This window comes from Protopterus annectens, chromosome 5.part1 (genome assembly GCF_019279795.1).
Source record: "Protopterus annectens isolate FY-2018-M chromosome 5.part1, PAN1.0, whole genome shotgun sequence".
NCBI classification, from domain to species: Eukaryota; Metazoa; Chordata; order Ceratodontiformes; family Protopteridae; genus Protopterus; species Protopterus annectens.
The window spans coordinates 795,812,222-795,839,642 of NC_056736.1; the positions used below are offsets into that span (position 1 = coordinate 795,812,222).

At 40.2% G+C, this 27,421-nt stretch overlaps 1 protein-coding gene across 23 annotated transcripts in view; it reads right to left on the reverse strand.

The window, feature by feature from the left end:
* The window catches only part of ADGRL2 (adhesion G protein-coupled receptor L2), a 1,061,651-nt gene that overhangs the window by 167,763 nt on the left and 866,467 nt on the right, over positions 1–27,421 (reverse strand). For all 23 annotated transcript variants that reach the window (XM_044073413.1, XM_044073427.1, XM_044073415.1 and 20 more), the window contains one exon: positions 3,994–4,203. In XM_044073413.1, coding sequence (XP_043929348.1) covers positions 3,994–4,203 — 210 coding nt within the window. The remainder of the gene's footprint in view (positions 1–3,993; positions 4,204–27,421) is intronic.

Below are 27,421 nucleotides of genomic sequence, written 5' to 3' on the forward strand. Positions count from 1 at the left end.
ATCATCATGGAACTCATAAACAAAGACATTGGAGATCTCCAAACTCTGGACCCCACACAGTTTGGGTTTGTAAAAGGCAGATCATGTCTCCTAAACCTGACAGACTTCTTTGAAGTAGTCACCAAAGCCATAGATGAGGGTAAGGTGGTTCACACAGCCTATCTAGATCTTGCCAAGGCGTTCAACACCATCCCCCACTCTGGAATTATAGATAAACTCACTAAACTAGGTATAAATCCCTATGTCACAAGATGGGTTGCCAACTGGCTTACTGACAGAACCCACACTGTGAAAGTAGCAGACTCCAAATCAGACTTCAGACCAGTGACAAGTGGAGTACCACAGGGTTCAGTCCTGGGTCCTCTCCTTTTTGTTATCTACTTTTCTGAAGTACAGGCTAACACAGAAGGTCTTTGGCTAACTAAATTCACAGATGACTGCAAAGTAGGAGCCATAATCGAAACTCCTAATGATGTGGACATCCTACAAAAGGGCCTCACTGAGACAGATGCCTGGTGTCAAAGACATGGTCTCAAGCTCAATGTCAAAGAGGGCATTGTCATCCCCTTTGGTAAACACTCTGTACCCATGAACTACCACATAGGCGGTAGTCTACTTAACACCGAAAGTGTGATAAGAGACCTTGGGACACAGGTAGACAGTAGTCTCTCCTTTGATAATCACATCGCCACAGTGGTCAGGAAATCCTTCTACGTGGCACACCTCATCACAAAAGGTTTCTCAACCAGAAAAAAAGAGGTCATTGTTCCCCTCTACTCATCACTCATTAGACCCATTATAGAGTACAACGCCCCTTTTGGTATGTACCTTACAAGACATCTACAACAACTGGAAAGGCCGCAAAAATACCTCACAAAGAGGATTCCTGGCCTCAAACAGATGCCTTATGCAGACCGTCTCAAAAAACTCAGCTTTACTCTGTTGCATATTGCCTACTCAGAGGCGATCTCTGCCTAACATACAAAGCTATGTCAAACCCAGAGCTGTTGGACATGCGCCACTTAAAGTAAATCCCATTTCCTCTGAGCTACACGCTCTAGGGACCTAAACCTTGTCACCACAATAAACAGAACATGCTGGAGGGATAGATTCCTGTCCCAGAGACTTCCCATACTCTGGAACAGACTACCTATCTATGTCAAACAGAGCTCCTCATAGCACTCTTCAAGAAAAATCTTGATGATTGGATGGGTAATAGGAAATTCACCCCGGGGATCACTTCTATGGTTCTGCTTAACAGGGCCAAAGGAAAATAATTTTCTTGGGTGGTGAAGCCAGGGTACCTTTTTGGCTAGGCTTATATAGGCCCTAGGGCCAATAGCCTAGTACCTACCTATGAACCTATGAACCTAAGAAAATCTGACTAGGATCTGTAAAACCCCTTTTCAGCAGAGGTCCAGTGAGAAAATTTCACTAACCCTACATTAACAAATTTGCATTACAACCAAGTAAAATGCAACAATATTCACAGGTATGTATGTCAGCAGTATTACTGGTTTATTGTTTTGGAACATTTGCCATTCCTGGGCTGAGCCTGAAAAAGATCTTTGTCAATCAGCGTCCTACCTTAATCAATAAATGTAAATAAAATATGATTTAGTAGTGGAAGCTATAGTGTTGGTATGGGTTGGCATGCTGGTATGGAGAGAAGTGAGTTATGTGGACAATGTGTTCTAACAGTGATGACCAGAAGTGGAACCAGGAGGCTCACTAATTGTCAAGAAACCTACAAGTATCAGTGTTTGCCCATCTTTTTTTTGGTCTTCACTACAAACATTGAACTCCAACTCAACTGCAAGGTAAGCCCATTCATCCACAAAGTGAAAGCAGCAAGGAAAAACTGCAGACTTGTGGTGAAAACAATGTTCTGGTTATCACAGTAGTAAAAAAAAAAAAAGATGGCATTCAATACCAGAAAATTCAAGACAGTGCAGTTTTATATATAAACTACATTTTCAAATGGTTTGCCGTGATTTGGTTAAGGAAGAAAATAGCTCTACTTTGAAAACATCCAAAATATATACTAGATAGCTCAGTGTAAAGCAACAGTGACTAACAGGCTTTGGATCCCAAGCATGATCACTGATATGGATTTAGGAGACACAGAAACCATCAGCATGCTTTATAGGGCTTTTAGGAAGCCATGCCTGAAATAATGTTTACAGTTCTGAAGGCCTCATCTAAAACAAAATAACAACAAGCATGTTGAGAAAGTACAGAGAGGGATGATGACAACTGCTCAGAGCCTGGGTAAACATAAATGAGTGGAAAGGATGATACCCTAAACATTCTTAGAATTTAAAAAACATTGGACATGTTGTGAACCCACAGTATCACGGGGTGTGCGAGTGAGAAAGAGAAAATATGTGCCTGATAAGGAAGAACAGAAACGAAGGGACATGCATTCACTATACTTTAGTGTATGGTAAATAAATAAAATATACTGGCCTCTTGAATTATAAACCTTAAATAAATGGATGGGGTTAAAAAGGACTGCAAAAAGTGAAAGTGGCCTTATGAGATAAATGAAGAGGCAGCAGAACAGAGGCAAGCTACTCACCGAGAACAGCATGACAGCCAGCCAGTTAATATCAGTGCATGGATACTGGGTCAGCAGAATGGAGACAGTTAAGCAGATAATACAGAAAAAAGTGGAATCGTTTAACTTTTTGAATGGTGCTAGAAGGATAAAATATGTGTGATCAGTATATGTCAGCCAATGAGAACATTTTAAAAATGCTTAACAGAAAAAGGTTAAGAGTAAATAGTGATTTGTTAGGGAAATACAAAAAAAGCTACACAGAGGCAAATCCGTAAATAACTTTTTGCAGCATTTTTGGAACCCTACAACTGGCTATCAGCTGCTCCCAGGGTATCTTCTCAGCCGCTAGGTTTGCTGAAACTGACTTGACACTCCCCCCCCTGGAATAACTCCAATCCATGTTCAGAGCTGCTCAGGAGATAAAGGCTTCCTAGGGTGGATTAATACTGCTGCTGAGTAGGGTTTTATCCAGAAGGACTCAACCTCTGCTCACACCTGTACCATCTGAAGGAAAAGCATGCAATGGGCTATGCTGGTGTATCATCCACATTTGCTCCCCCTGTGAGGATGCACACTCTCCCAGACGGGCAAGCCCATCCTCCCCCCACCTACTCCACTCAAGATACTCAGGGCCACCTGGTCCATAATTACGGCTTTATCCCTGTATGCCGCCATTGCAGGCTAATATTATAAGTGACTTGAAGCAATTTTTTCAGTCGGCAACAGATGATGTCTATGTACAATGAATTCTTCATCAAAAACTGATTTTGGAAATTTGCCAGGAATATAAACTTGCCATAATTTCTTCTGCACAACTTTAACAATCATTCTCTGGAATCCAGTGGCATAGAAAACTAATTTCTCTGTACATTTGTCAATAAAACACTCACAAAGTCTCTCACAAATCTTTGCATTATGTCTTTCATTCTTTCTCTCTCTCTTTCTCCTCTCACATGTATATTTTGCACTGTAGCCCATTTGAGCTCACCCTATATGAAAGATACTGAAGGATTGGAACTGCAACATCATCATCAGCTGCAACATTATAAAAGAAATTAAGTTTTAAAGGAAAATCTATACTTCATCCAAGTGTGGATGTGACATGCAATAATGTAAAGCAATGCATATTTAAGAAAAGTCATAGCAAACTAAAATGGTTTCAGTGGAATTAAACACCATGCATGAAAAGCACAGGCAAATGCACCCATTTTGCATATTTCTCAGTAGAAATCTGCACCTTATGTGAAAATTACTCATTGACTTGTCTTTCCTCTCATCTTGATTAATATGTCAACCTTAACCTTGCTGTGTTCACATTATACAGTAGGCTGATAATGGTGTTGTATTTAAACTCGCATCCATTTTGAATGAAGTCATTTTCAGAGACTGCGGAACAGATCACAAAATCAATATGAGCAGCAAGGACTTACCTCATACTCTGTCTTATCGATGCCAATTAAGAAAATGAACTCTGCAATGAAAAGATTGATGCAGAGATTCTTATGGATGGTATTGCGATCACTCTGCAGTCCTCGGAAGAAGCAAAACGTGAAGATGCAGATGGCCAGGCAGACCAGGGAAATAACAATTCCCACCCAAGTGATGACAGTAAGCAGAATCTCATGCACTCGATCTTTATACTGAAAATAACAAATGGCTCAAATTAATGTGCTTGTTTATCAATACTAATAACAGGATAACAAACATGATCACATATCACTACTCCAAGTAGGAGCATCAAGACAATGACTGTTTTACTTTACATATGACAGCTGAAAATATATGTTTAGCAGCTGTTAATTGTAGGTTAAGCTCATCAACACACAGTTAACAAGAGCTGACAAAGGCGCACTCTGTAACCACAGTTATTTTTGTTTGTGTGTATGTGTGTGTTTGTGTGTTTACTAATGATGTTTTTACCTTCTTGTTTGCTTATCAGTGTATTTACTAATTACAAACTGACAGGTATGACTACACTCTCATTTTTACTGAGAAAAGATTCTGCTTATAACCGTACAGCAGCTTAACAAACAGTAAGATTAACTTGTGATTCAAGTAACAATTCAAAGGTGTGAACAGCTAACCCATGGCTTCCTGATTGCTAACCCATGGCTTCCTGATTTCCAAGTTAAGTGCATTTATTGGAAAGGCATACAACTAAACAACACTGTCTTCCTGACTGCTTAAAAATAACATTCATATTTTTTGCAATGTCACTATTTTTCCTGTCTTATTCTGTCACTCTAACAATTTCTGACCTCCAATATGGTTTTGAAGACTTAGCAAATGCTTTACCCTTCACCAACATGTTTAAGAATACACAAACCAAATGTTTTGTCAAAAAAATGTCCCAGAACTGAGGACTCTGATCAAGCAAAGTCTATGTTTTTGGAATGACAATCCTCCATATTTTTGATGCTTGCCCATGAAGCTAAACAGCATGCTTTCAGCTACCAATAAGCTTAAATATGATATTCAACATTTATAAGCACTACTTTTAAAAGAGTGGAATTTAATGCATTTAATGTAACTAATAGTTGCAACAATCTGTTAGTAAAGTTTTAATGTATAATAAATAACCTGTGAATCTAATGTTTAAAGCTACATATCAGCTCACCTGAAATTTCAGGTCTTTTCTTTCTTAACTGTGTAACTGTGACTGTGCTAACAATGATTACACAAATTCACAATTTCTTTGTTTTCACACCAAATTTTCAAAAAGCCATCTTTTCCCATTTCATTCCATCAGTGAGCAATTTTGTCTAAAAATGTCATTATGCAATCGGCTGGCAAAATATTTTTTAATGTTGTGCAACGATAGCAATATAGTTCATGGGGGAACATGGATGGCATGATGAAAACCTGAGGCAAAAAAATAAGAAATTATGAAGTTATGAGTGTTTGTTCAACTTAAAAGTGTACTACAACAGCTCTGACAGTCTAATAATTTTGTTCAAATTAAAGTTGTACCACAACAGTGCTGGCAGGCTGATAATTTTGTTCAGCTTAAAAGAGTACTACAAACCACCTAATACTTTTTAATACTGAATTAAGCCATCACATTTAACTTTTTCACTCCAAAGTTTTAGCATACCATCTATGGTTTTCTACTTAAGAAGTACTTAACTGTCACTTCATAGAATTCTGCCTCAAACCATCATTTCATAAACTGACTGTGGAGCACTTTTTTGACACATGATGCTGCTACTAATACATGGCATACTAAAAATTTTGTGTGAAAAATATTACAAAATAATGCAGTTATAAGTGTTTAATTGAAACTGTTATTTGGAGAATAAACTGTTTCCAAAAAACTAAACAACCAAAGCAGCAGTAGTTGAAAATGATAGGAGGGAACCTAGCTCTGTTTTGCAGGGATCTCAAAACTCCTCACTGCAATGCCATTCAGTGTACACAAATTATTTCAAACAGTCATGCTTGGTTCTACTTTGAAAAAATATATGAAACCTACCCTTACAACAGCGATACTACATAATTTAAAATGAAAGCACACAAATAAATGGAACTCCTAAACTGTAACAGCGATCTTTTAAGACTTTCAAAGATGATATTGGATTACGGGTGTTTGCCTTATAAAACAAATATAACTCTTTATCCTCATTTAGGATTCTTGCCAAATGACAAATTAGTATTTATTTGATGCTGTAATTAAGACTTCAGCAGACAGCACCACCCACTCTGGCTAGGTTAAGCAACTCTCTCCATATGCAGACAGTACACCAGGTTTAAATTCTGAGCATTCACTTAATTAAAAATATGTAAGAATGTACACAGCAGTACCCCACAACCAAAGACACTGGTTAAGTAGTAAGGTGAATTATATGCAAAGTAAGGAGATGGTAAAAAAGAAATGACATTTGACTTAAACATTGTATGGCTTATATCTAAGGTGCATGCTCTTATTTACTGTATGGATATCTGTGTGTATACGTGCACACACACACACTCACACACACACACACACACACTACACACACACACACACACACACACACACACACACACACACACACACACACACACACACACACACACACACACACACACACACACACACACACACACACACACACACACATATATATCCAAACATGAGCACACAAATTTTACATAAATAGTATGCATACAGATGTGTCTTTCTACAAATGCACACACACAAAAAAAATGTGTAATACCTAAATCTATATTAGTCTAAAAAAATCCTACTCTGCATATAAATGGCTCTCTCAGCATTTTTTTCAATCTACACACACACACACACACACACACACACACACACACACACACACACACACACACACATCTATAATACTTCATCAAAGTTTTATTTTTGTGAATACCTAAACATTGACCCTTCTACATCAAACATCTGTTCATCGAATGTTCACATCAGTTTTTATAGGGAAGAGAGTTAGTTGGCCATTATTATAAATTTGCCATTTTCCCTATTGTAGTGCGATCTTGCTGTTGGTATATATAAGTGCGGGGGGTTGTGGTGGTGGTGGTGTGTGTAAGGATCACTGTGGTCTGCAAGTAATTCCCTTCCCTATGAAAACTGCTCACTGATGTGAACATTCAATGAATGGATATACAATGTAAAGGGGTAGATGATTAAGTATTCATGAAAATAAAACTTTGATGACGTAATATAGAACAGACTCCCACACACCCACACACACACACACACACACACACACACACACACACGCACACACACACATTTATGCATACATATACATACATGCAATCATACTGTGTCCTGCTTTCTCATTCTTCTGTAAAAGTAAACCCAACAGCACATACATTAAAATGGAAATGCTCTTATCCTTTAAATGCCATATAGGCTGATAGGTACTATCAAACACCACAGGCACACAGACTGCTGCCTGTCACTTAAGAACCTAACAGGCTCACATGATTTACTGGTGTATTAACATTTTACTCAAATCAATACTGTGTCTCCAGCTTACTTCTGAATGATACAGGGTTAAGTTTCTGGTGTTACCCAACAACCTCCAATTAAATATGTCCAGATAAACCAAATACGCTTTCTGATGCTAAAATAAATGTACAGGTAAAATCTTTGGCAATGTATTTTACTGTATTTTAGATGCCAAAAATAAAGTTGTAATCTTTTGCAAAATAGTCTGTTAAATGTGAAACTTTCAAAACTGCAAGCTTAGAAATCTGGATTGCACACAAGATCATCAAAAATGTTACTTAAAGTCAGGGACTGTACAGGATTTCGGATACTATACTCAAATTAGCGGACTGTTTCTGCCACATCTCATACTGCTAAATCACTTAACCTACTTCAAACATAAAATGGCACAAAATTCCATAACTAGCAAATTTCTGTTAGGTTGCTCAAGAAGTTAATGCAAAGTTAAAGAAGATGCATCTAAATATGCAAGCTATTTTACCCTGGCATAGGTTCAAAGGTACTTACTAGGCTACTGATCTTTGAGGATCTTAAGAAGCCTATCATGCATTGACCAGATTACGTAGGCAGGTCCTGGTCTTAAAGAATCAGAACTGAGTTGTGTCAAGAGTATTCTGGTCACAATATCCTTATTTATTTATTTATAAATTTGATAATGATTCTTTCCATAGCCTTACAGATGAGACTGGTCAGGACTATGAGACTATAAATAACACACACACACACACACACACACACACACACACACACACACACACACACACACACACACACACACACACACACTCAAAGAACAATTGCTTAAATAGATAAATTATGCATTATTTGCAAGTAATTTTCTTTCACAAATTGAATACTGCATTCTCCACTGATCTTACCCAGTAGAAGGTGACCATACTTTTTAATATGAAATGTATTAACTATGAACATTTTATTACTGTAATATAGTCAATATTACACAGTAATGACATGGAATACAAGCCCTAAATTTCTACACAGGCATTGTTTTTGATGTAGTGGAGTCTTTCTCCGCAAATCTCCACTGTAACTGGGCATAGCCCAAATGGACAATTTAGTTATCAACATAAATACATAAAGAAAGAAAGAAAGATTTGCAATTACTCTACATTTAAGTTTTGCTCTATGTTTCATATCAGTACCAGAAATGGAGCACCTACAGCCAGCCCAACAATTACCCATTTACACAAGCAGGAAAAAGGTAATAAGAGCCTTAAAAAGGCATTCCTGGACTCTAACTTCCAAAAATGGCATTATGGGGTAGTCAGTTATGTTTACAGATAACTAGAAGCTGGTTTCCGTATTCAAGGAGTGGATTATCTCCTTAGCTTCTTACAAAGTACAAGAACGACAAATCTATATTTTCACTACAGAAATTTAAAGAACATATCACAATAAGTCTGATTACCAAGAAATTTCGTAAGATTCTGTAAAAAATCCAAATAATGCATAAAGATAAATGCAAATTAAATAAGCACCCATGTATATAATGGAATAATTATCTAATTAAATGAATTTAAGATGTAGCACGAATAATTTCAAAAGGAATATGTGATAAATCTTTGTCAGAATGTCCATCTTCCTCCATTTGGGTAAAGAAAACTAAACCCTCTAACAGAACGCGAGAACTATTATTTTTGGATGTGTGTGTAGTTAACAACTTGGCAGCAAGGACCATGTCTACATGATGACACCTTACTGACAAGAACAAATGGTCACCATTCTCTATAAAGCTCTGGGATGCAGAGTTTAAGTCCTACATCCAAGGTTTATCATCTCTGCCAAGAAACTGTAGGCTATATACTAACTTTATGGGAACAGCTAGTTACTGTTCCCACGAGAGGAGAAAATATACTAGATCTCATTGTCACAAACATGGGGACAAAATGCTCCACACCAGAAGTATATCCCTCATTGGTGAGATCTGATCATAAACTAATCTCACTGGAAATCCACATCCCGCCCCCACCCCAAACAAAAAAGACCATAGTGAAGAACTTCTCTAAAGCAAACTTCACACTACTCAAGACTGGTGTGGTATCCTTCAAGGCCCTGAGTCAGAGGAAACCACAACCCAAGCTCTTGGAAGCCCTTACAAATGCCTTCTATGAACACCTCCAGGACTGCATGGATCAGGCAATCCCAAATAAAACCAAGACTCTTTCCACAAAGGGCAAGCGTCCAGTCTGGTGGACCCCAGCCATTAACAAACTTTACAATAAGAGGAGAAAGCTATTACATGATAGAACAAAATCCATAAAAGGGAAGTCACCCCTGATCATTATTAGTAAAAAATACGAGCACTCATAAAATCAACTAAGGCCAATTTTGAGAGAAAATTGCCATGGATTCAAAGGACAATCATAAGGCCTTTTTCAGCTATGTTAGGAACCTGGGTGGAAACTCACAGATATGCTCAGAATTAGTCCAAAATGATACAAAAATCACTGAACCCACAGACATTGCCAACATACTGGCAGACAGGTTCAGTGCAAACTTCACCCCTCTCCCCTAAAGGAGAGATAACTATCCCAGCCGAGGGTAGCCTCCCGGACATCTCAAATGCGCAGGTGAAAGCTGCTTTCTCTAAAGCTAAAACACAGCATCAATGGGACCGGATGGTGTCCCCGGCTGTGTGCTACGAGCTAAATGAGGAATTAAACCGCACATAAGGCAGCTGTTTAATCTCAGCCTTACCACAGGATCGTGCCCAAGGAGTGGCGTCGGCAACTGTGGTCCCACTCCACAAAGGTGGCGCCTCTGGACCCTGGTAATTACGCCCCATAAGCTTAACAAGTCTAGTCTGCAAAGCTATGGAGAGGATCATAATGGAGCTCATAAACAAAGATATAGGGGACTTGCAGACATTGGACCCGACCCAGTTTGGCTTTGTCAAGGGAAGATCATGCCTTTGAACTTGGTCGACTTCTTGAAATAGTCACCAAGGCCATTGATGAGGGAAAGGCAGTCCATACAGCCTACCTTGACCTTGCAAAGGCTTTCGACACAATACCCCACTCGGGTATTGTAGAAAAACTTACCAGCTTAAATGTAAACCCATATGTCACAAGATGGGTTGCAAACTGGCTTAAGGACAGAACCCACAGGGTTAGAGTTGCTGGCGCTGTGTCAGACTCCAAGCCGGTCACAAGTGGTGTCCCACAGGGCTCGGTCCTTGGCCCCCTATTGTTTGGCATCTACTTCTCAGAAGTACAGGCCAACATGGGAGGACTTTGGCTGACAAAGTTTGCAGATGACTGCAAACTGAGCGCCATAGTGGAAAGTGCATCGGACACGGATATCCTTCAGAAGGGACTCACGGAAACAGATAGCTGGTGCCAGAGCCATGGCCTGAAGTTAAACGCCAAAAATGTATAGTCATACCCTTCGGGAAAAACAAGGTAACCCCAAGCTACCATATAGGTGGCAATCCACTAAGCACAGAAGAGGTTATTAGGGACCTGGGGACCCAGGTTGACAGTGGCCTTTCTTTTGACACTCACATTGCTAAAGTGGTTAGAAAGACCTTCTACATTGCCCACCTGATCATGAAGGGATTCACATCCAGATCTAGTGAGGTCATTGTTCCCTGTACTCTTCACTTATCAGACCAATGATCGAGTACAATGCCCCATTCGGGATGTATCTCACCCGACATCTGCAGCAATTGGAGAGACCCCAAAGTTCCTCACCAAAAGGATAAAGGGACTCCAAAATCTGTCATATGCTGCCAGATTGAAGAAACTCCAGCTCTATTCAGTCGCATACCGTCTGCTCAGAGGTGACATGTGCCTGACATACAAGGCCATGTCCAACCCGGAATTAATGGACATGCTCCACCTCAAAAAATCCAAATCCACCAAAACCACTAGAGCAAGCGACTTAAACCTTAGCACGGATATAAATAGGACATGCTGGAGGGATAGATTTATCACTCAGAGACTCCCTATGCTGTGGAATAAAATCCCGGTCCATGTGAGGCAGAGCACCTCGCTGACTCTGTTCAAGAGAAATCTAGACCTGTGGATGGGAGATCGTAGGTTTAGCCGGGAATCATCTCTGGGTCACTGCTGGACAGAGGCACAACAAACTAATGGGCACAGTATTTTTTCATATAAGGGGTGGCGTAAGCCACAATAATTTGGGCTAGGCTTATAAATGCCTTAGGGCAGATAGCCTAGTATAAACCTATGAACCTATGAACCTATGAACAGCTTTATTAACAGTTTCTACGTACAAACTTTTTCTTGTAGTCTGGCTACACAGAATACTTCATACTCAACTTCTAAAATGGCTGCACACTGAGCTGCAGGTAGATTAGATATCTCTCAGTGTTAAAAACTGATAAAAGAGACAGTAAAAGTTAACAATTTGGGTAAAATTCAGTTACTAGCTAGATATGTCCAAAGCATTTGACACAGTCTCGCACCAAATCCTGCTAAACAAACTAAATCAATATCACCTATCAAACTCCACTCTTACCTGGTTCCAAAGCTACTTAACTGACAGGTACCAAGCTGTGAAATGGGAAAATTCTCTCTCTCCTCAGCTGCCCATAGCTATAGGAGTCCCACAGGGTTCTATCTTAGGAACACTACTATTCACAGTCTTCACAAATGACCTCCATACCTCCACACAACATGCATCTATCATTCAGTATGCAGATGACACTACCTTAATCTGTGCTGCACAAAATTTTCCCACCCTCCTGCAAACAACTCAACTAGCATTCTCTGACATTGAAAACTACCTTACCAAAGCCTAACTTATCCTCAATCCAAAGAAAACTCAGCTTATGATTATAACCAGTTCTAACAAAAATACTGATAACAGTCAATTCACTATCTACTCCACAAATGCTACTCCAATCGCTCCAGTGGCACAGGCTAAGCTGTTGGGAATAACCATAGACTCCCCACCTAAAATTTGATAGTCATCTCAACTTAACTATTGAAAAAGTACATGCTAAACTGGGATCACTCTACCGTATCAAGCCATTTCTTACCAACAACACAAGATCAGCCATTGCTCGCTCCCAACTTCTATCCACCCTACTCTATGCATCTCCCATTCTGACTAATCTCAAAAAAACTGAACTAAGCAAAATGGAAGCCTGCTACAACAGAATTACCCACTTTGCTGCAAATTGCTCATATAGAACTCTTCACTGTACTGCTTTGAGACAGCTCCACTGGCTTGAACTGCCCAACCTCCTAACCTACAATCAGCTCTGCCTCTGTCATTTGATCTATTACCTCCCCAATAAGTGTCCTACCCTCAAAAACCTAGTACATCACTCAGCCAAAAGGCCTTTTAGATCATCAAGCAAACTACTACTAGAAGTCACCGACAGCTACAATAGGTTTGGAGATGCACTATATAGCAGTTCAGTGGCTACAAAATGGAACTCTGTCTCCACTAGCATTCAAAACACATCATCCAAAGCCTCTTTTAAAGACCTCATTAGGTAACATCTCAAGCAAAGTTGGCAGTGCCATGATTGGTCCCCAGGCTAGTGAAAGCGGATAAAGTACACATACTAAACCTAGAGTACTTGATAATAGTTTTCAATCTTACTCACAAACACTGGCTAATCTACAATGTATGTACTGTACCTGTGTACTATGTTTGTATTCTACCTATACCACAAATCTATTAATTACCTTTATTTTTAAATTAATATTTTTTGTTTGTGCTCTCCACTGTAACTGTTGATGTGCTGCATACCACTGTAAAAACATGTCTTTTGTAATTTGTGTGTATACTGATCATGTCTAAATAACTAAATGTATCTGTAATTTTTCTATGTGGAGTTTTTCTCCCCAGGCCTCTGCTGAAAAAGGGCCTTTTCGGCTCAGTCAGACACCCCCGGTTAACAAATGTAAAATAAAAATAAAATAAAAATAAATAAAATAGCTAATAATCACAAAACTCTAGCAAAGAAGAAGAAATTTGGAGAAAATCACAAGAAAAGAAGAGAGAAGAAAAAGTCTGACTTAAAAGAACCTTCCAGCTGTTCAAGAAAAAGCAGTTCACATTTCAGCTTTAGTACAGGTGATGGCTTCCAAAGAATTACAGGAGAAAGAAATCAGATGTACTCAAAGGTCTATAAAATATGTCAAGACACTGGAGGAATACTTAAAAGTCAATCGACAAAAGGCTGGAAAAAATAGAAACTTTAAGTAGTTATCAGGATGAGTACTTAAAACTGTGCAAACCAGAGGTTGAAATGAAAGCAAAATTGGTTAAACACGACTTAGAGGGCAGCGCATACACAGAAAACCTAAGTTTTTTTTATTTGCTACACCAGAGAAACTAGAAGGAACAGACTGCATTCATTTTATGAAAGCACAAATAGCACCTGGTCTGATGTTCCACAGCAGGGCTTAAGAACTGAGAGGGCACATTTTGTGCATACTCCAAAACTGTCCATGAAAAAAGTAGTAAAGACATGTATTAGTAAACACACAATCATACCAGCAGAAAGAGATGCTCCTGACAAAAACATTTCAGATGGGAAAATAAGTATAAATTGGGAACTCCAGAGTGTTTATGGAAAGTGATTATTCACTGTACATCAGCCAAAATAGAAGCAAATCTATTCCAGCAATCAGGGGATGTTGCTATATAAATCGACATCAAAATATTTTTTCCTGGAGGATCAAAGACATTTTTGGATGCAGAATATGATAAGGAGGAAATACAAAAAGGTATAACCTGCAAAGAATGAGTCAAAAAGCTGAAAAGATCTCTGATTTTCATGTTCTGATAATAACAAGCTCACAGACAGATGTTGCCCTAGAAACAATTTCCATTGGTCCAAAGGAAAATACTATAGAAAAAAGCACAGGACCTGACTAGAAGAATCAGGAGTATCTTGGACTTGAACCACAGAGTAATGATGGGAGGTCAAGATAAGGAAGATGACCAGCAGTAATGTGAAATTAGTGAATAAATGGCAGAACTACAAAACATCATTCCCATTAGACATCTTTTATGCACATGAACTGTGGTTCTTCAAGGAGACGTGGCTGAGAAAGAGTAAAGGTATGTTAACTGTGTTAAACTTTTGGAATAACTCTAAAGCATAAACCCCACTTTATGACAATAATGATTCAAAGGATACTGAAGGAACTGAGAAATAACTAAGTAAAATCATTTTTCTTCATACTGATATCTATATGAAATGTATGTGATGTAAACTGAGTGTTATAAAGCAGTTCTGTTCTATGACACTCAAGAAAAGTTAGCTTTACTTGCAGATGACAATTCTTTTTGTATCTGATTAATCCTGCAACATTTCAGTGTTGTGTGGTACATTTTGAGACAGTTTCACATCTTTTCCTTGAAATAAACTTAATGAGGACAAAACAAACGCTACAGCAGTAAACTATGCACTCAGAGATGCATTGGTTCACAATATTCATACTTACATGGACATAACAGGAAATATTTAAGTGTACGGATCAAAAAGGATTCTGTTATGGCAGCTATGGATACATGACAAGACACTAAACAAAAAATAATATAAAACTTGATAACTGGATACTCTTGGAATATGGATACTGAATTGCAAGATTAAAGCACTCAAAACGTTTTAGTCCCCTTAGTCGTACAAAGAGGTCAGGCACAGTTTTATCAATCAGAGAAGAAGTTGTGGATGACACAGAGTTGAAGGAATTGATTTGGAGTGAGGTTTTAAGTGGGACAAGCTGATTTTCCCCATAGAACATGATGATTTTGAGTTACCCAAGTTGAAGGGATACTTTAAAGTGACAAGATTAAGGCTCATAAACATAACTTAAGCAGAAGGTTATAAATCAAAATAAAAAAAGATGATGATAAAATGTGTGTGTGGGGGGTTTGTCTGTGAGATAAAGTGGCTAGGATTTTGGATGCAAGTTCTTAAAGAAAATAGCAGCTATGCAGAATATTATATTCATGAAGTAGAAGAAAGTATTCTAAGAACTACACCTTCACTGAAACAGAGAAAGGAGATTTTTATAATAAGTACTTCCACATATAGGGGTGCAGAAAATAAGCATCAGGAGCTGAAATTTACTAGAGGAAATTAGTAAAGGAACTAAAGTTTTGAAACCTAATAACTCTGAAGGGAAAGGTAGTGGAATGGTATGAAGCTAAGCAGAAGATTAAATTGCAGGTTAGAAAAGTACAGTTGTGTACACTTACCATAAATGTAGATGTTTGAGTGCATTCACTGTTGCAGTCATTACATTTAGGGTAATCCTGCTGGCAGGTTGCCCTCAGTCGGCCTGAATTCCAAAGTCCTGGGTCCTGCGTTGGCTGCTGTCACCCCTTCCCTGATGTCAGGTCGTCAGGGGTATAAAAGATGCGGCCGACACCATTTTCGTTAGTTTTTCTTGCCCCAGATGTCAGGTGCCCCCTAAAAGGATAGCCAAAATTGATATATATATATATATATATATATATATATAAATACTGCGGTGGTGGTGCTGCTGTAGCGTTGTTGCCTCACAGTTAGATGTTGCCCGTTCGATTCTTAGTTAGAGCATCTTCTGTGTAGCGACATGCGTGAATGGGCATTCCTTCATTGAAGGTTATGCGTTAGGCCCGGCAAGCCAGTACGTAAAAATCTACTTCCAATCATTAGTGGACCAGAGTTCCACTGTGGTGACCCCTAACCGGGAAAAGCCGAAAGACACAAACATGCACCAATACAAACTTTACCTTCATCTACAAGCAAATACACCACATAGGTTGTATTAATCAGAGAAGGAAATATAGGTTCCATCAGAAGAAAGGGTGATGGTGGGTGGGTAACCTGGACTGCAACAGTGAATACACTCGAACATCTACATTTATGCTAAGTGTACACAACTGTACTATGTTCTTCGTGTTTCACTGTTGCAGTCATTACATTTGGGTAGAGTCCCAAAGCTTTGGATGGGAGGCTGGAGCTAAACAGCATTAGGAGCGGCTATGAGGCCCTGCAGAACTGCAGTGGCAAAGCCTGCCCTAGATTTAGAGTAGAGTGGCAGATGATAGTGCTTGTAAAGGTGTGCACTGAACTCCGAAGTAGCAGCCTCTAAAATGTCCTTGGTTGGTACTCCCCTGAGGAAGGCTGCTGAAGTGGCTGCAGCTCTGGTTGAATGTGGCCTAATGCCCTTAGGCACTGGCTTGCCATAGTGTAAGTAGCAGAAATGAATGCAGTGGCCTATCCATTTTGAAATAGTCTGCTTTGAGATAGCCTTTCCTTGTGATCCTGCAGCATATGCCAATAGTAATTGCCCTGTCTTTCTGAAAACTTTGGCTCTGTCCAAGTAGAATCTAAGCTGTCTGTGTACGTCCAAAGAATGCAGAATTCTCTCCCTCTTGTTCTGTGGATTTGGATAAAAAGTTGGGAGATGAATAGTTTGGTTAAGAGCCACACTGGACACCACCTTAGGCATAAATGTTGGGTTTGTCCTCAGAGAGACCCTGTCTGGATAAAAAATGATAAAAGGTACCACAGCCATGAGTGCCTGTAGCTCTGAAACTCATCTTGCAGAAGTTATTGCTAGGAGCAGAGCTGTTTTCCAAGATAAAAACTTTATATCAGCAGTAGCAGCTGGCTCAAAAGGATGCAGGGTGTGTTTTTCCAAGACATAGTTGAGGTCCCATGCAGGCATTGGTGATCTCCTTGGAGACCTTACATTTGTGGCTCCTCTGAGGTACTGTTTTAATAAGGGATGAGAAAAGATTGGTGGCTCTGCATTGTAATGAGCCAAAATGGCAGAGGCATGAATTTTAATAGATGAAAAAGATAGGCCTTTGTCCAGCATCTCAGTTAAGTATTGCAAAATCTGAGAAATATTTGGCACAGCTGTATCAGTTCCTTGTGCCTGGTTCCAAGCACAGAATCTCTTCCATTTTCCAGCATAAGATTTTCTAGTACTAGGCCTTCTGACCTCCAAAATGACATCCATCACAGCTTTACTGAGAGGTGTGTTTTGTATGACTACATTATCCGCCATGCTGCCAGGTTTAAAGACCTGAGTTGGCTGTGCAGGATCTGATTGTTTTGCTGGGACAGTAGATGAGGTATTTGAGGTAAGGTCCAAGCTGGGCATTGAGACAAGTTCTTTAGGATTGGAAACCAGTACTGGTGGGGCCAGTCTGGGGCAATCAGTATCATTTTTGGCTTCTCCTGTCTGACCTTTAGGAGCACCTTGGGTAGAAGAGGCAGTGGGGGAAAGGCATATACTATTAGGTTTTTCCAGCTGAAAGATAGGGCATCCACTTTCCATACTTGTCTGTGATAAGTCCTTGTACAGAATCTTTTTAGTTGGTAGTTGTGAGAGGAGGCAAATAGATCTATGTCTGGGCATCCCCATTTCCTTGTTATCATGCTGAAGACTTGTGGATCCAGTTGCCACTTGTGGGGATCCATGAGGTTTCTGCTTAGTTCATCGGCCAGAGTATTTTTCCTTCCTGGCAGGAATTGTGCCTGCAGATGTACTTGGTAAGTTAATGCTGTGTTCCACAAAGTCATAGCTAGTCTGCAAAGGGGGTAAGAATGTGTGCCCCCCTGCTTGTTTATATACCACATGATGGTGGTGTTGTCTGTCTTTATCAGTAGTTGTCCCGGATGAAGTAGGTCCTTGAAGGCTGCCAGGGCATTCTGAACAGCTAGCATCTCTTTTTGATTGATATGTAGATGCATTTTGGTTGAGGACCATGTGCCCTGAATGCATCTTCCTGCCATGTGGACCCCCCAGGCATAATCTGATGCATCCGTTGTTAGTGTCTGCCTGGCTGGAGGTAATGTGAATGGCTGTCCCTTGTTTTGGTGACAAGCTTTTGCCCACCATCGAAACTCCTGTTGTAGACAGGGAATGAGAGTAATCATTGTTTCCAGGCTGTGGCAATGTTGAGTGCAAACACCTTTTAGGTACCACTGAAGTTTCCTCATATGCAGTCTTGCATATGGAATTAGTAGGATGCAGGATACCATGAAGCCCAAGGCCTGCAGAATTTTTATTGCAGACAACTGGACCTTTATTGCCAACATTTTGAAATAGGCAGTCAGTTGCCTTTGTTTGTCTGGCGTGAGATAAGCCATCTGGGCAGTTGTATTTAAGCTTGCACCCAGGAATATTATCTCTTGAGAGGGTACTAGTTTTGATTTATTTTCATTGACTGTGTACCCTAGACATGTTAGAAGTCTTTTCACAAATGCCAGATGCTGTAGAAGAATGTCCTTGTTCTCTGCTTGAATTAGACAGTCGTCCAAGTAAGGATATATTTGTATTCCTCTTTGTCTGCAGAATGCAATTACTGGTGCCAGGCACTTTGTAAAGACCCTGGGCACAGTAGATAAGCCAAAGGGCAGTGCAGCGAATTGGTAATGCATTGAGCCAGCCTTGAATCTGAGATATCTTCTGCATAATTGTCTGACAGGGACATGCAGGTATGCCTCTTTTAGGTCTAGAGTCACCAGCCAAGCGTTCTTGCCCAGCATGGGCAGAAGCTGCTGCAAAGTCATCATCTTGAATTTTGGTATATCCAGGAATGTGTTCAGAATAGATAAGTCCAGTATTGATCTCCAGGTCTTGTCCTTTCTGGGTACCAAGAACAGTCTTGAGTAAAATCCTTGTCCCTGCTCTTGCTCTGGTACTTGCTGAATGGCCCCCATGTCCATGAGGGATGAGACTTGTTTTTGTGCCTCTGCCCAGTGATTTTTTTGGTAGATCTGGCCAGCCGTTTGCGTTTGGCAGGGTATGGAAATGGAACTTGTACCCTTGTGACATGATATTTAGAACCCACTTGTCCTGGGTTATAATGTGCCAATTCTGAGAAAAAAGTGCCAGTTTTCCCCCTAAGGGTGCTTCCAGAAGATAAGTGCTTGGTGCAGGCAGGGGGAAGTCATTAGGACTGTTTCCTGTATGGTTCTGATTTGTCTTCTCCAACTTTGGAGGTAGAAGCACCCCATTGCTTTGACCTGTAGGAACCTTGTGCCTGGGATCTGCCTGTAGGGCATCTGGCTCTGCCCCTTTGAGGTCTGTCTGACACAGGAAAGGACCAATTCTTTGTAGGCCAGTGTCTACTAAACCTAGGTGGCTGTACTTGTAAAAAACTTTGACAGTTTGCATAGATTTAGCTTTGTCCTCCATTTTCTTTAACACCTCCTCTGCCTTAACACCAAACAAAGTATCATGCTGTAAAGGTGCATCTAATGACTTAACTTTGACATGGTCAGGCAGATTTTGTTCCTTTAACAAAGCATGCCTCCTAATTACAGAACCCGTAACTGCGGCCCTGCAGGAGGCCTCCAAAGAATCAAAACCACATTGCAAAGTATGCTTTCCAACTTGTTCAGCTGCATGCAATAAATCCTCCATTTCCTTGTTTTCTGCACATTCAGAGTTTAATAACATTTTCTGTTTAAGCAATGCCATGACATGTTGCTGATATTTGAGCATATGAAAATGACAGTTTAAGACCCTTATAGGCAGGGTAGCAGATGTGTAAACCTTTTTCCCCCATCTATCCAGTGCCCTAGAATCTCTGTCAGAGGGGGTAGGGTTTTTTGCAGTGGAAGCCTTAACTCCTTTAGGACCCTGTGAAATAGTTTCTGGGTCTGCAGCAGGGTTTTTATAAAGGAATTTATGAGAGTCAGGAACCCTGTAATATCTGTCAGGCTTAACAGGAGCTGGAGGTAAGGAGTCAGGGGTAAGACTAGACTCCGAAAACACATCATCTACAATATCTAACACAGGTGGAATGGCTAGTGGCCTGTGTTGAGGTAGTAAAAGGAAATCCCTGAGCCTCTTTTTAGATTCTGAAAAATCTTGGCGCACCCAGTGGAAATGCTCCCTCATGGTATGCAAGGTTTCCCCAAAAGAAAAGTCCTCTGGAGGAGAAGCTGAAGGTATAGATTCTTCAGCATCAGAATCCTCATGTGGGGAAGAGAATATTCCTGATCAGAAGAGGAATCAGAAGAAATAGAAACCTGATCTGAATATACATAGTCAGTCTCTTGCCTAAGCCTCTTATCAGGAGAGGGATGGGAACCCCTGATCAAGGTAATTCAGTCTTCGGCCATTTTGAGCATCTGTTTTTTGGGCATAGAGGCCTGTCCACATGGCTCTTGAGTTTGTTTCTTTGCTTTAGAAGGTGCTATAGTCTTTGCCTTTGAAGCTGAGGTTGGTTTAATGTAAAGATGTTTAGGTCTGAATACACCCTTCACAACTTCCTAATGTAAAAATGTGATAAAACCAAATCGGCTGTTTGCCTTAACTGTTTAAACCGAAATGCAAAAATGTAAGGTATTTTACGTAACTGTGACAATATTATCTTTCATTTTTTACATTAGGAAGTTGTGTGTTATTAATGTAATATACTTACTACTATTATTAGAAAAGGAAGGAAACCTTTGTTACATGTGTTTAATGGTTTGAATATATATTTTTTACATTACTGTTATTAGTAACCTAGCAACGGCGTTTGTATTTTGGTGCCAAACTAGGTTTTAAACCTTGGTGTTTTAATGTTCTGGTTGTCTGAAGAAGTCCTACTACCTGTGGGATGAAAAGTGCTTAACTTCATGGTTGGTAATAAATCGTTTCTTTTAAGCAGTTGCTTTTTCATGAACTACAATTTGTGAAACTTTTGAGCATTCAGTATCAGAGCATTTAAGCATTAGAGCATTCGTTCTGGCAATTTGACTGTTTATTCTATCAGGAACTGTTGCTTTCAGTGTCTTTGTGTGTTGTCCAGTTCACCAGTATTTATTATCACTACTGCTTACCACATAGATAACATCCTCTTCAATTTGAGACAGTGATCAAGGACTCGGGAAACATATGTTGACAAACTCTCCTTTCACCACTATGTGTATGTGGTGATTAGAAAATCCTTCTACCTTGTGCAAAGTATTCTTAGTGGCATCTTCTCAATACTCAGAAGTAGTACAGTACCAATTTTTTATCCCTTATTACGCTCATCATTGAATATGTTAGCACCTACCTCTCTACGTACATAACCAGCTTGTGAGATCTCAATGTTTTCTCACCAATAAAATTAAGATCTCAGTTTCAATAGTCTTAGCTACTTGACTAAAATTCCTGTCCTACTCAGTGTCATTCAGTCTCCTAAGAGATGATCTCTGCTTAGCCTTCCATGATATGAATGACCCAGCACTCTTTAAACCCCTTCACTTACAAGGAACCAGTAGTAAAGCAAAAGCCCATTCTAGAGACCTAAACCTGTACTACTACATTAACAACTTCGGCTGCCATGACAGATACCTAACTCAACATATCCCCATTTCAGGAACAGTCTGCCCTTACCTAGCAAATAGAGTATTTCCCTAGCAACCTTTATGATCAATTTGGATGACTGGATGGCTGACTGCAAATTTTCACTTAGGATACGAGGAGAATTTCTGCTTGTGGAGTACATTGTTAGTTGTCTCCCTCCACTTGTCTGATGTGTCTGAGAGTCTCTACGGTCTCCTAGACCATTCATCTGATGTGTCTGAGATTCTCAATGCTCTCCTTTGGCCATAAACTTAGTAAAAGCTATGAACCTATATAAAAAGCAAATTTCATAGAAATAAATGGAAATTTAAGGGAATAATACAGGCATAATTATGCTCAAGAGGAATGAGGTTTAAGGGGAAGCAAGAAATGAGCAAATTATGTAATACTGGAGTGAATGAAAATTGTTAAATAAACATATATGTATACTGCCTGACAATAACTATGGAAACTAATGATTTACTTTCTTCTCTATTAATGTATGTAAAGTTGTAAGAGTTTAAAATGTGATGACTTAATAAAGATGTTTAAAAAAAAATCAGTATACATGTTAACTGGAAATAGTGTACTCAGCAGCAATGCATGATTGTCTATCGAGACCCTTCATCATAGGGTTCTGCTGCTGTAGCCTGGGTTTACTGAATCTTTCACTCAGTACTTTAACACATCGGGAACCAACATACAATAACTTTGTCAAAAATTCATGCATATTAGTAAATGCAAGCAATTCTATTAATTTATTATGTTGACTGGGTTAGCTTCACTAGGTCCTATGGCTTGATTTCAAAGGAAATCCAAGACAGCAAGAATAGGGTCTATATTAGAACACTGAAGTTTCAAAACTTTAAATGTTCTAATACTGAACCCTATTCATCAAAAGCTGAAAACATCGAATATACAGAACACCAATTTTTTCCTAGGGAAAAAATTTGCTGTTTCAAAACACATACACACAACACAAGCACACCAAACAAACAGCAATCCACACACATACACCTAAAATCTTACACCTAACCCTACACTAAACTATACACACACCACTAACTATCCACTTACCTTAACCCAAACCCTAACCCTAAGGTCCGTCACTAACGCACACTCACCTCACCTGCACCCTAACCCTAACTCACCTACCCCACCCTAACCCTCACATCCACACAATCGCACACTTACCTGACCCACGCCCTAACCCTAACTCACCTAACCCACCCTAACCCTCACATCCACACAATGCACATACCTAACCGCACCTAACCCTAACTCACCTAACCCTAACCCTAACCCTAACTCATCTACCCCTAACCCTCACATTCACACAATCACACACTTACCTGACCCATGCCCTAACCCTAACTCACCTAACCCACCCTAACTCTCCGTCCACACAATCGCACATACCTAACCGCACCTAACCCTAACTCATCTACCCCGCCCTAACCCTCACATTCACACAATCACACACTTACCTGACCCATGCCCTAACCCTAACTCACCTAACCCACCCTAACTCTCACGTCCACACAATCGCACACATACCTAACCCGCACCCTAACCCTAACTCACCTAACCCGCCCTAACCCTCATGTCCACACAATCGCACAAATACCTAACCCACGCCCTAACCCTAACTAACCTAACCTGCACTCAATCGCACACTTACCTGAATCCGACCCGTAACTTTCCATCACAACACTGAAAATACCGAAGCAACAGAAACAGACAACTGAATTCTTTCCATAGGAAAAACTTCGGTTTTCTGTTGCTTCAATATTTTCATCTTTCGCTGAATAGGGTTCGATATTAGAACATTTGAAGTTTTGAAACTTCAAATGTTCTAATATAGACCCCAAGAATATACATGGGAAGAAATCTGGCCAGGACAATGGGCAGTGTAGCGTACCAATCTCTAACTCTTCTATGACAGAGTGACTAATACACCGGGATATGCTGCTGTTGCAAATGAGAAAAAAAGTAAACTGCAAGAAGCTGATGACAACACCAACATTAAAATTCTAGAAAATAAACAAAGACAGACTATCAACAGTTGTTAAAGCAGATCAAGATACTGGAATCACAGGTAAGTGTGGTAACAGAAAGACTACCTTGAGAAGCTACTTTTGAGACTGAAAAGGAGAACAAAGTGCGATAAGATAATGTAAGAGAATGAACAGTTCAGTAATGTTGACAAGTCACAGCAAGTTGTGGTTTTAACAATAGAAAAAAAAAAAAAAACAACTGTACTATCCATAAGCTGCCTACAGCAGATGGTAAGGGTACTCCATGCTAAAGAGGTAAGAAGGAAGTCTACAGCATGTAAAAGTGTTATGAGAGTAACATATATAGGAGGTGAGAAGGTACTGCTCGAAAGAGACCTGGTTCAAGGCTCCAGAGAGCACCCCTGCAATACCAGGCTACAACTCTTACCACACTTTCTGGCCACCAAACCAAGACCGAAACACTAAAGGTGGTTGAGTGTCCATATTCACCAAGGATATTCACACCTCCAGGCTAGTTGCCCAACACAATGCATCTGAAATATTACAGGTGCAACTAACACTAGGTAAGACTGCAATCCAAACTGTAGCTTGCTACAGATCCCCCACCATGCCCCAAGATTCTTACTACACCTTTTTAAACATACTGGAAAATATTAAGATACAACCTGACACCCTAATACTGGGTGATTTCAACTATCCTGCCATTAACTGGGAAAACTACTGAGGTACCAACACCTTAGCCCAATGGTTCTTGGAATTCATAAATTCCAATGTCCTGGATCAACTAATCCATAGTCCCACCAGAGGCTCAAATATTCTTGACCTGGTCAGTACCAACATGGGAGATCAATGCTCCACACCAGCAGTCACCCCCTCGTTTATCAGGTCTGACCATAAGCTAATCACCCTTGATGTCCATATCCCACCCCTCCCCCCCAAATAGGGAAACCTCCATAAAAAACTTCTCCAAAGCCACCTTCATGCTACTCAAGTCAGAAGTGACATGGCACCCATGCAGATGGGAACTGAAAGTTCGACTGCCGAATCCTACACTAAGGCACAGTACGAGCATATCCACTCGTGCATAAATTGTGCCATTCCAAATAGAACCAAGACACTCTCCTCCAAAAAAGGAAGACAATCTGGTGGTCCCCTGCCATAAACAAGTTATACAACAGAAGGAAGAAACTGTTACAAAAAAAAAAAGGAAAATCCCACGATACAAAAAACTCTCTTACCAGCCTCAGTAAGAAGCTGAGGTCCCTCATAAAATCCTGCAAAGCTAGTTATGAAAATAAAATTGCCAAAGCAACCACAAGGCATTTTATTGTTATGTCAAGAATCTAAATGGCAATACTCAGATATGCTCTGAGCTACAACAGAATGGCACTAAATATACTGATCCCAAGGATATTGCCAATATCCTAGCAGATCGATTCAGTACCAATTTCACCCCCCTCTCACTTTCTAAAGGGATCATCTCAATACCAAAAGATTGCCAAATGCCAGTAATCACTGCCAGACAGGTAAAAAATGCACTCTCCAAAACTAGGAATACAGCATCCATGGCACCAGACTACATCACATGCTGTGTACTACATGAACTACAAAATTAACTGGCACCTCACCTAAGTGTCATGTTTAATCATAGCCTCACTTCTAGCTTCATGCCCAATGAGTGGCGCACAGCTACACTTATCCCACTCCACAAGGGGGGTCCACCTTGGACTCCAGGAACTATCGTCCCATCAGTCTAACGAGCCTGATCTGCAAAGCCATGGAATGCATGATCATGGAACATATAAACAAAGACAGTGGCTACCTTCAAACACTGGACCCCATCGTGAAGGGCCGATCTTGTCTCCGCAACCTGATTGACTTCTTCGAATCAGTCTCCAGAACCATGGACGAGGGTAAGACGGTCCACACAGCCTTTCTGGACCTCATCAAGGCCTTCAACACCATCACCCACTCTGGAATCATAGATAAAATTACTAAACTGGGCATTAATCCCTACGTCACAAGATGGGTCGCAAACTGGCTTACTGACAGAACCCACACTGTAAAAGTAGCCAACTCCAAATCCATCTCCAGACAAGTGATAAGTGGAGTACCTCAGGGTTCAGTCCTCGGACCGCTCTTGTTTGGCATCTACTTCTCCAAAGTACAGGCCAACACCAAAGGACTCTGGCTAACAAAGTTCACAGATGACTGCAAACTGGCAGCCATTATCAAATCCCCAAATGATGTGGCTATCCTACAAAAGGGCCTTAAAGAGACAGATGCTTGGTGCTAGAGCCATGGGCTGAAGCTCAATGCCAAGAAATGTACAGTTATCCCCTTTGGGAAAAACCATGTACCTATGAATTACCAAATAAGTGGCAGTATACTAAACACCAAAAGTGTGATAAGGGACATAGGGACACAGGTGGACAGTGGTCTCACCTTCGATAACCACATTGCCAAAACAGTCAGGAAATCCTTCTATGTGGCACATCTCATTACTAAGGGTTTTTCATCCAGGAAAAAGGAGGTCATTGTCCCACTGTACTCATCCCTCATTAGACCCATTATAGAGTACAACTCCTCATTTGGTATGTAGCTCACATGAAATCTGCAACAGTTGGAAAGGCCGCAGAAATACCTCACTAAAAGAATCAGAGGCCTAAGCAGATGCCCTATGCCGACCATCTAAAAAAACTCCAGCTATACTCTGTCCCATATCGTCTGCTCAGAGGCAATCTCTGCTTAACATACAAGGCCATGTCAAACCCAGAGCTGTTGGACATGCTACACATACAGAAATCCCAATCCCTCAGAACTATGTGCTCCAGGGCTCTAAATCTGGTCATCACAATGAACAAGACATGCTGGAGGGATAGACTCCTGTCCCAGATGCTCCTCATTCTCTGGAATAGACTGCCCATACATGTCAAGCAGAGTGCCTCTTTTGCCCTCTTCAAAAGGAACCTTGACGACTAGATGGGAGATAGGAAATTCACCCTGGGGATCAAATCAGTCACCCTTCTAGACAGGTGACCAGGGAAGTAAAATTCCTGGGAAAAAATAGCCAGGGAAATGTTATGGCTAGGCTTGTATAGGCCTTAGGGCCGACAGCCTAGTACCAGCCTATGAACCTATAATGGATATGGAACAACATCTTTGTGAAGTTAGGACTTTGCACTGCAGAACTGATACGCACTAACATGTTTTATGAGAAGTGTTTTGGAAATGACAGAAAATGTTCTTTTTTGGACGAATGAGCCATAAATGCAAACACAAACCATGTAGTTTATGTCTCTGCACAATCAAATCCTAAACCGAAGAAAACGTTGTATTTTCTCAATGGTAAGGCTGTGGCCCCAATACAAATTTTGCACAAAATACAACAATTTAAAAAACAAACATTGTACTATCTGAATTTAAAAATTAAGTAGAAACCTGCAGTATGGACTTCGGAAAGTAAAGAAACAGATGTGCCACTGAATTTAGAAAATGATGACATCAATCACATATATAATGTTATTTTGACTGTGTTGGATTTCATGCACTGGTAACATAAAAATGTTTGTTTATGTGGAAAAGCAGGGCACATGAA